We start from the raw sequence: 11,063 nt of genomic DNA, 5'->3' as shown, positions 1-11,063 counted from the left end.
ATTAACCTAAGAGAAAGTAGGACAACTCCAGGACTGGAGGGACCTGATTGACTCACCTTCAAAACGGGCCTATTTAAAAGGTTTTAGCCTCTGCCCCCTGAGAGAAGGTACATCTTTCCATGGGGAAAAAGGCAAGGAAGGTATTTCACCACCAGTAGAAAAAGATGTCTTCCCCCATTCCAGGGGGCTGGTTATACAGGGAAATGAGAGCCTCACTTGTAGACTTGGGTGACAACATGTACCTCAAGCTACGTATGTGCCGAACACAGTAGCAGGGACGTGTCACCTGATTCTCAGGTTGGAAGTAGTTTCTTATCCTAATCTGTCTTCCTTCTCTCTTGAGAGCAGGACCATGTGGAGCAATGCACCTCTCTTTTAATCTCTGTGCTTCAAAAGAAGCAGAATCAAGGACTAAATGATGGACAGCCACTCTAGTGCCACCGAATTCCACCTTCTAGGCTTCCCTGGGTCCCAAGGACTACACCACATTCTTTTTGCTATATTCTTTTTCTTCTATTTAGTGACATTAATGAGAAACATGGTCATCATCGTGATTATCTGTGTGGAGAAACGTCTGCAGTCCTCCATATATTTCTTCCTCGACCACCTCTCTGCCCTGGAGATCCTGGTCACAACCATAATTGTCCCCATGATGCTTTGGGGATTGCTGCTCCCTGGGATGCAGACAGTATCTTTGTCTGCATGTATTGCTCAACTTTTCCTGTACCTTGCTGTAGGAACCACAGAATTTGCATTACTTGGAGTGATGGTTGTGGACCGTTACGTGGCTGTGTGTAATCTTTTAAGATACAACATCATTATGAACAGCAGTACCTGTATTTGGGTGGTAATAGTGTCATGGGTATTTGGATTTCTTTCTGAAATCTGGCTGGTCTATGCCACATTTCAGTTTACCTTCTGCAAATCAAATTCGTTAGACCATTTTTAGTGTGACCGAGGGCAATTACTCAAACTGTCCTGTGACAACACTCTTTTCACAGAGTTTATCCTTTACTTAATGGCTATTTTTATTCTCATTGGTTCTTTGATCCCTACAATTGTCTCCTATACCTACATCATCCCCACCATCCTCAAGATCCCGTCAGCCTCTGGCTGGAGGAAAGCCTTCTCCACTTGTGCCTCCCTCTTCACCTGTGTTATAATCGGCTACGGCAGCTGCTTGTTTCTCTATGTGAAACCCAAGCAAACACAGGGAGTCGAGTACAATAAGATATTTCCCCTGTTGGTTTCTGTGTTAACCCCCTTCCTGAACCCTTTCCTCTTTACTCTTTGGAATGACAAAGTCAAAGAGGCCCTCCGAGATGGAGTGAAATGCTGCGGTTAACTCCTCAAAGATTAGCTGTTCTCTAAGTCAGTTTTAGGTGGTACAAGCCTCACGGTTAATTATTAAGTCACCTAGAAAATTCTAACTCCTCTTTTCTCTTATCATCATTACAAAAGTCAGAGTGTGTACAATTTGCCATCACACCATGGAAGTAGATTAGGCTGGTAATAATGAAATCCATTGTCTGCCCGGGAGAATCTTAGCTTTAGTTCCTACCTGTTTCCGCTGTTGAACATATTCTTGTGATTTGGGAGGGACTAGAGAAAGGAAATGCAGACATTTTTGTAAGAGTTCTATTAGCCCAATTCATTTCCTTATAGTCCATCTCTGAAAATGTATTTTCTGGGGAAGGGAGAAAGTGTGGAGGGAGGTGGACTGAGAGAGGTGTCCTAATCAGAGTACAGAGGTATAGATGCTCACTTTGGTTCTTCATCAACTGTTGCTGAGTCCTTCCCTATATTTTTGTGCAATTTTTTGACAAAATGGCTACATGCATTTTAGGTATCCTAAGGCTCTTTCTATCTGCCCCATTGATACTGGAAAGGAAGTGTAATGCTGTTTATGTTTTGTCACAGAACCAGTCTAGAGTGGTGATATGAAGATTGGAATGCTTCTCATTCAGCAGATATTTGTGGTGTAAAGGAGATAAAAATATTTGAGGATAAAAATGGGGGAAAAGTTATTTTTGCTAAGCTTCAGCATATTCCTTTCACTGCCCTTCTTTGTGGTGAGTATAGGGACAGGGGCAAATAAGAACTAAATGACTAATTCTAGAGAGCATCCTGTATCTTATGGCTGTTTAAAACAACTATGTCTATTCAGACTGTATCCAGATCTAGTCTTCAAACTTTATAATGTCTTTTGATTCTCCATCTCTCAAATCCAACCATCTCAGCACCATCATGTATATCTTCTCTGTGGGCAGAATTTTTTAAAAATGAGAGGCTACTCTTTTGACTCCCAGCTAGCTTTCTAGCAATTCCAGAGATTGGCTGTTTGGTAATATAACTGTTGGAATTTCACATAATATTGGAAGAAGTCCTTAAAGGGAAGAAGTTCACCTAAACAACAACAATCAGCAGATTCTACCAGCCCTAAAGTAAGTGAGAAAATTGAGCTGTTCAGCAGTGGGATGATGAGGCTACTGAGAATTTTAGAGAAATGTGTGAGGATGCCATGTTGTCTTGTCCTGTGAGGAGTGAAAACCATCATGTATGTTTGGGTAGTTTGCATTGCATTAAAGTACCAGACAAGGTGGGGAATGAGCTTTAAATTCAGCCAACCCATGCTCTGCAAGCCAACCAATGGGCTCTGGTGGGACGGCATTGGCTGGAGAAAGGGGAGACTTTTGCTTAAACAAAGGTGCCCATGGTTTCTAAGCCCAGTAAATGAGGATCTGTTCTGGACCAGAAAGAATACCTTTTTTCTAATGCATTAATCCAGAGAAGTATCCTTTAAGGGATGAGACAATAGGAGCTCAGAGAATTTAAATAACTTGCCAAAGTTTACTTAGCCATCCATCAGACTGGAAAAACATAAAACTCTGAGAATACTAAGTGTTGATCTGAATGCTGGCAAATAGGGTTTTTAAAAAATCAACTTCTGGTAGAAATATAAGCTATAAGATCCAAATAATTAGATAGTAGATGTCTATAATTAAGTTATAGTACAGTCATAATTAGATAGTGGTAGTCCATTTTGCATTGCTATAACAGAATGTAAATGATACCAGCCTGGATTACTTACAAAGAAAATAAACGTATTTGGCTTATGATTCTGGACACTGAGAATTTGTTTGGCTTATGATTCAAGAGCATAACACTGGCATCTGGCAAGGGCCTTTGTGCTGTGTCATCCTATGCCAGAGGTGGAAGGGCAAGAGAGGGCCAGAGTGAGAGAGCAAGAGAGGGCCAAACCCACTTTCATAACAAATCCACTCTCAGAATAACAAACTCACTCCTGTGAAAACAGCACTAATTCATTCATGAGGGGATATCTCTCATGACTTAATCACCTCTTAAAGGTCTTACCTCTCAACAATGTCACAATGGTAATTAAATATCAACATGAGTTTTGGAGGGGACATTCATATCATAGCACTTCACCCCTCGTTCCCCAAAAGTAGCATCCTTCTCACATACAAAATACATTTGTCCCTTCCCCATAGCTGCTAAATATCTTAACTGATTCCAGCATCAACTCAAAAGTCCAAAGTCAAGTATCTCATCTAAGTCAGATACGGGCGAGACTCAAGGCACGATTTATCCCAAGGAAAATTTCTCTTCATCTGTGAGCTTGTGAATTAATGTTACGTCTTTCCAAAATATGATGTTAGGCATAGAATAGACATTTCCATTCCAAAAGAAAGAAATAGGCAAGAAAAAAGAGATGACTGGTCCCAAGTAAGTCTAAAACCCAGTAGGAAAAACAACATTAAGTCTTTAAGCTGGAAAATAATCTCCTTTGACTGCATGTCCCACATCCTGGGCATGCTGGGGTTGGGGTTGAGCCCTCAAGCCTTTGCTGTGGTCAGTCTTCTCAGCAGCTCTCACAGGTTAGAGTCTAGGGCCTGCAGTTCTCCCAAGCTGGCACTGCACACTAGTAGCTCTGCAGTTCTTGAGTGTCAGGCAGTTCTGCTTCCACGGCTTCGCTAGGCATCCCCTGGTGAAGACTTTCTGTGGTGACTTTGCTCCTGCAGCAGGTTTCTGCCTGAGCCCACAGACTTCATGTAGCATCCTTTGAAATCTAGGTGGAGGAAGTCATGCCTCCATAGCTCTTGCATTGTGCATGCCTGTAGAAATAACACCAAATGGATGCCACCAAAGTCTACCATTTTTACCTGCCTTCCAGAGTGGTAGGTCAAGCCACACCTGGGGTTACTTGAACCACACCAGGAGCAGCCAAAGGACACTGTCCTGGAATGCAAGGAGCAGCAACTCCAGGTGGCCTGTGAAGCGTACCCTGTGCCTATTCCCCAAAGCCATTCTGCCCTCCTAGATCTCTAGGCCTGTAATGGGATGAACAGCCTCAAAGATCTCTGAAATGCCCATTGTCTTGGTGAGCCCTTTTATTTATACTAATCTCATTAGCAAATGGTCACTTGATCACACCCTTGGTCTGTTCTTTTAAACACATTTTTTCGTTCTTTATGTGGGCAGGCTGAAAATTTTCAGAATCTTTTCATTCTGCTTTTATTTTTTAAGTTATAGATTTCATCTTTAAGTTATTTCTTTTCTCTTACATTTTACTGTATATGGTTAAAAGTAGCCATGCAGATCCTTCAATATTTTGCTTAGAAATTTCTTCCACCAGATAGTCTCATTAATCACTCTTAAATTCTGCCTTCCATAAAACCCATGGGCATGGACACTGATATAATTTTAATCTGTGTCCCTGCCCAAACCTTATGTCGAACTGTAATCCCCAATGTTGGAGGTGGGACCTGGTGGGAAGTGATTGAATCATGGGGCAAATTTCTCATGAATAGTTTAGCACCATTCCCCTTGGCACTGTCCTTGTGATAGATGGTGAGTGAGTTCTCGTGACACCTGGCCATTTAAAAGTGTGTAGCACCTCCCTTCTCTCTCTTGCTCTTGCCCCTGCCATGTAAGATGCCTGCTTCTCCTTTGCCTTCAGCCATGATTAGAAGCTTCTAGAGACCTTCTGAAAAGCAGAAGCCACTGTGCTTCTTGTACAGCCTATAGAATCATGAGCCAATTAAAACTCTTTTTTTTGATACATGTCTCAGGTATTTCTTTATAGCAATGTGAGAACAGACTAACACAGGCACAATTCAGTTAAGTTCCTTGCCACCTCATAAAAAGAATGGCCTTTACTTTAAAAAAGAAAAAAAAAAAAAAAAGATGGACATTCCTCTTTTCTGACTCAGCTTTCATCAAAATGACCATTACTTTTCATATTTCTACCAATATTCTGATCATGACCACGTAAGTAATCTTGTAAAAGTTTCAGATTTTTCTACGTTTCTTCTTTCCTTCTGAGTTCTTACCAGAATTTCCCTTAACGTTCAATTTACGGTAGTCTAGGATTTTTCTAGCCTGCCCTTCCAAATTCTTCCAACCTCTGCTCATTACCCAGCTAAAAGCCACTTCCACATTTTCAAGTATTTGTTATAGCAAAAGCCCCACTCTTGGTGCACATTTTCTATCTTAGTCTATTTTTTGTTTTTAGAATAGCACAGGCTAAGTAATTTATAAAGAAAAAAAGTTTATTTGGCTCATGATTTTGGAGGCTGAGAAGTTCAAAGGCATGGTGCTGGCATTGCCAAGGGCCTTCATGCTGTGTCATTCCATGGTGGAAGGCAGAAATGCAAGAGGGAGAGAGAACAAGAGAGGCTGAACTCTCTTGCCCTCTCATGAATTTATTCATGCTCATGAAAATGAATCCACTCCCCCAATAATGACATTAATTTATCCCTGAGAGCATAACCCTCATAACCTAATCACCTCTTAAAAGTTCCACCTCTCAACACTATTACAATGGCAATCAAAGTTCAACATGAGTTTTGAAAGGGACATTCAAACCACAGCAGTAGGAAACCTAGGAAACATGTACTATGCATACGCTATGGCCTATTTTTAAGTTTGTTAATTCTTTCTTCAGCCATGTTAAGTCTACCAATGAACCTATGAAAATAATTCCTCATCTCCCATATCGCGGTTTTATTTATAACATCTACATTCTATTCTTTCTTGTAGTTTTAAACTGTCTATCAGAAACCCTTTCTTGTTTATGCATGTTGTCCACCTTTTCAACATCATTTAACATTTTCATTACACATATTATGTTTGCACTAAGTGAATATTTTCTATGACAATCAACCCTTCATATCCGTGGATTCTTCATCTTGGATTCCACCAACTGCAGATAAAAAATATTTGGGAAAAAAAGATTGGTTGTCTATGTACTAAACATGTACATGCTTTTTAAAATCATGATTTCCTAAACAATATAGAATAACAACTATTTACCTTGTATTAGGTATTATAAGTAATTTAAAATGATTTAATGTATACAGGATGATGTATGTAGGTTATATGCAAATAGTATACAATTTTATATAAAGAACTTGAGCATCTGTGAATTTTTGTATCTGTGGGGTTCCTCTTTTGGAACCTTGGCTTGAAACCAAGCCCCTACAGATACTGAGGGATCACTGCATGACATTTTAAATCCTTTGTTGATTTTTAAATTATATTGTAAATGAATGCTCTAGAGCTTAACATATATATCTTATCAGATTGACTTCAGATTTATACTAACAATGCCAGTGAGATATAGGAGCATTACTTCTGTATAGCTCTATTCTCTTTTTCCTCCTTTTGTTCTATTATTATTGTAATACATAGTTCACCTATTTAGTTACAAACTTAACAATATATTGTTATAATTATTACTTACAATTTTAAAGAAGATGGGAGAAGAAAGGAGAACATTTGTGTATTTCTAGCATTTGTAATGTTAACTTTATTTATTTTTTCTGGTTATCTTCATTTGTTTCTCAGATTCGAATTTACATCTGATATCATTTCATTACTCCAAAACCGTTCTGCTCCTAGCTAACTCTTTTGTGCTATTTTTGGTAAACATATTACATTTCTTTATGTTTTCCATTCACAAATACAGTATATACTTATTGTTTTATATAACTTTTTTTAACAGTTAAAAAAAGAAGAGAGAATAAACATGCATTTAGACTTTCTTTTATAATTACTTACTATATATTCTTTATAATTATTTACCATAAAAAAACTTACTTTTATCAATACTTTTCATTTTATGTGGATTATAACCACTGTCTGGTGTCACTTGCTTTCAGTCTGTAGAACTTCCTTTAGTATTTCTTGTAAGTTTGGTTTGCTAGCAACAAATTCTCTCATTTAGTTTATCTCAGAATTTCTTTCTTCTGCCTTAATTTTTGAAAGATAATTTTGCCAGCTATAGGATTTGTGGTTGACCTTGTTTTTCCCTTTCACCACTTGGAATATGTCATCCTGTTCCCTTCTGGTCTTAACTGTTTCTGATGAGAAGTCAGCTGTTAATCTTATTGATTCTATTAGACGTGAGATGTTCCATTAGATGTGAGAAGTCACTTTTCTATTGTTGTTTTGAAGATTTTTTTCCTTGTTTCTCAGTGATTTTACTGTTATGTGTCTATTGTAGATCTCTTTGTGTTTATTCTACTAGAAGTTTATTGACCTTTGTGGGTGAATAGATTAATATTTTTCATCAAATTTGAGAAGTTTTCAACCATGATTTCTTCAAATATCTTTTATGTTCTTCTGTATCTCTCCTATTCTTCTGGTACTTCCATTATATGTATATTGGTACACTTAGTGGTATCCCATATTTCTCTGACACTTTTTCATTTTTCTTATTTCTTTTTTGTCTCTGATCTTTGGATTGCATAATTTTTATTGACCCATCTTGAAGTTTACTAATTATTTCTTCCATCAGTTACAAAATACAGTTGTGCTCCTCTGGTAAATTTTTCACTTTACTTATTGTACTTTTAGACTCTAGAATTTCCATTTGGCCATTTTTATAATTTTGATACTTTTGTTGATATTCTCTACCCAGAGAAACATTGTCATCATACTTTACTTTTTAAATACAATCGTTTCCTTTAATTCTCTGAACATATTTATAATGTCTACTTTGAATTTAAATGTTAAATATGCCATCTGGTCCCTCTCACATACAGTTTCTATTGTTGGCTTTTCCTCCTGTGTATGAGTCACACTTTCCTGTTTCTTTGCATATCTTGTAATTTTTTGTTGAAAACTACACATTTTAGATATTATATTATATCACTATGGATACTGTTATCTCACTTCCAGGGGATTATTATTGTAATTTGATTGTCAATTTGTTTATAGTCATGCACCACATAACAATACATCAGTCAATCATGGACTGAATATAAGATGGTGGTTCAATAAGATTACAATGGAGCTGAACAACTCCTATCACCTAATGACATTGTAGCTGTTGTAACATCATAGCACATCACATTTCTCATGTGTTTGTGGTGATGCTGGTATAAACAAACAAACATACCATGCTGTGGTTGTATAAAAGTATAGTACATAGAATTAGAAGTATAGCACAGTACATAATACTTGTCAATAATAATAATTTTACTAATTCATGTATTTACTATACTATGCTTTTTATCATTATTTTAGAGTGTACTCATTCTACTTACAAAAAAGGTGTTAACTGTAAAACAGACCCAGACAGATCCTTCAAGAGATTATGCCAGAAGAAGGCATTGTTATCGTAGGAAATGACATCTCTATGCTTTTTATTGCCACTGAATACTTTCCACTAGGACAAAATGTGGAGGTAGAAGACAGTGACACTGATGATCTTGACCATTTGTAGGCCTAGGCTAATGTGTGTGTTAGTGTCTTAGTTTTCTTTTTTAAGCTTAAAAAGTAAAAAATAAACTGAGAATAGGAAACAGCTTATAAAATAAGGATCTAAAGAAAGAAAATATTTTTGTACAGCTGTAAAATGTGCTTGTGTTTTAAGCTAAGTGCTATTATAAAAGAGTCCAAGGGTTAAAAAAAAGAGTTTACAGAGTAAAAAAGTTACAATATGCTAAGGTTTATTTATCATTTCAGAAAGAAAATGTAGTGTTGTTTAAGTGTACAGTGTTTATGAAGTCTACAGTAGGCAGTGTACAGCAATGCCCTAGGTCAACACATTTACCTGTCATTTCCCACTGACTCACCCAGAACAACTTCTAGTCCTGCCTGCTCTGTTTATGGTAAGTGTACATTTTTTATCTTTTATACTGCATTTTCACCATACATTTTCCATGTTGAGATCCAGAAATGCTTGCCACGGTCACAATGGACTATTCAGTATAGTAATATGCTGTACAGGTTTGTAGCCTAAGAGTACTAGGCTATACCATCTAGGTTTGTTGAAGTACACCTTATGATTTTCATACAATCACAAAGTCACTAAACAATGCATTTCTCAAAATGAATTCCCACCATTAAGTGATGCATGACTATTTCCCTGGCTGTGTGTACTCTATAGTGTTGCTCTCAGAGGATGCACTCTTAGGCATGTATGCAGACCCTGAAGTCAGGGGTTCTTTGACTGTCAAACTGATCACACACAACTGTTAGGCTCCACTAATTGCCAGCCGATGGTCCTATTATTTTTGATAATGCCCCGGGTTGTAAATTGTTCCATAGTCTGATACAATTAAGTTTGGATTCCTTTATAGCAGTTGCTTTGAGGTCAGATTTCTTAGCTCTCTCTCAGGCTCTCCCAGTTAATCTATCTGGTCTATAGTTTATTTCTTACCTCTCATGAATGTGTCAGCCTTCTTTGCCTTCCACTAAAACCTCCATTGTTTTCTGGGAGTTTCGTTGGACTTGAACTTTCCTACCCTCTGTTTCAAACGAAGTAAGTTCTTTCAGAGCTTTCTGTTCTATGGAGTGGTCCTCCCCTGAGCAAAAATATCTGAGCCATAGCTCTGGAGTTGGGAGTGAGGACAGTGGTGCAGTTCTCACCAAGTGACAACTCTGCTTTAGTTTCAGGGTAGTAGACAGGGGTAGCAACTTTGCACTACCTGACTTGCCTTTCCTGGTGTAGAGCTTCTACCCTGTGAGGATGAGTGGGATCCCAGCATCCTCAGTGTGCTGCTCTCGAGCCAGATCCCCTGCTCTGTGAGTGAAGACTGGGTAGAAGCAGGAAGTCTCTGACCTCTTGCCTTTCCTCTCCTGGAAATTAGCTTCTGCAATGTGTAGATGGAAAAGAGAGGGATGAGCAATGCTTGGCTACCTACCCCTTCTGGGAAGATACCAGAACCCTTGGCTGGGAGCTGGTAGTAAAGAAGCCCAGTGCTCTTGGCTGCACATGCCTGGAGTGGATATTCTATCATAATGAGCTGGGAGGTGGGAGGAAGGTAGTGGGTTGTGGTTCAAGTATCATAGACTCTCACTCTTCTGACCAAGCTTTGATAGATTTTCTTAAGTACATGTTTTCTTTGCTGTATGATGTTAGTACAATTTCCGGAGACTTGAAGTGCTTTTCTTAAATGCTTGTTTTCACCAAATATCCTTGTTTAACTGGCTGGCAGTCTGCAGAGCTTCCTTGTCAATCATAGTTTTGTTAAAGCTACTCACCCATCGTTCCAATGTCTGGATCAGCTCTACATTGAGTTCTGTTGTTTTTTTTCTCTTGAAAATGGATTGTTTTTCAGCTGTTCTACATACAATGTACAGCCTTTTAAAAATTTTTTTGAGACAAGGAAACAATTCATTCTCAAGAGAAAAAAACAACGGAACTCAATGCAGAGCTGATCCAGACATTGTAACTATCGGTGAGCAGCTTTAAAGCAACTATGATTGACGGGGAAGCTCTGCAGACTGTCTGGCCACATAAATAAGGATAATTGGTGAGAACATTTAAGAAAAGCACTTAAAGTCTGGAAATGAACAAACTTCTTCTTTGGTCGAGTTTGAAGTTTGAGGGGTTCGGTTAATCCGGTTGGGAAGTCAAGATGTTTGATGGTCTTTAGTGAACCATATGCTACACATTCCTTTAGTCATGCATTGCTGTTGTCTTGGGCTCAGGGTATTTAGATTGGGTATACACATTGAGTTTAACACAGAAACAATAACCAGTGAAATACTTTAAATTTGTGGGGTATTTTGAAATCTTCACAGTGTAT

At 38.2% G+C, this 11,063-nt stretch overlaps 1 protein-coding gene across 1 annotated transcript; it reads left to right on the top strand.

The window, feature by feature from the left end:
- Window positions 1-415: 415 nt before the first annotated feature.
- On the top strand, window positions 416-1,364 carry OR9A2 (olfactory receptor family 9 subfamily A member 2). Its single transcript, XM_073008668.1, is given in 1 exon segment — window positions 416-1,364. A coding segment is annotated over 1 exon segment (930 nt). The 3' UTR covers window positions 1,346-1,364.
- Window positions 1,365-11,063: the final 9,699 nt, after the last annotated feature.

The sequence above is a fragment of the Chlorocebus sabaeus genome, chromosome 21 (genome assembly GCF_047675955.1).
Source record: "Chlorocebus sabaeus isolate Y175 chromosome 21, mChlSab1.0.hap1, whole genome shotgun sequence".
In the NCBI taxonomy this organism is placed as follows: domain Eukaryota; kingdom Metazoa; phylum Chordata; class Mammalia; order Primates; family Cercopithecidae; genus Chlorocebus; species Chlorocebus sabaeus.
This window is presented reverse-complemented; position numbering and strand designations above follow the sequence as displayed.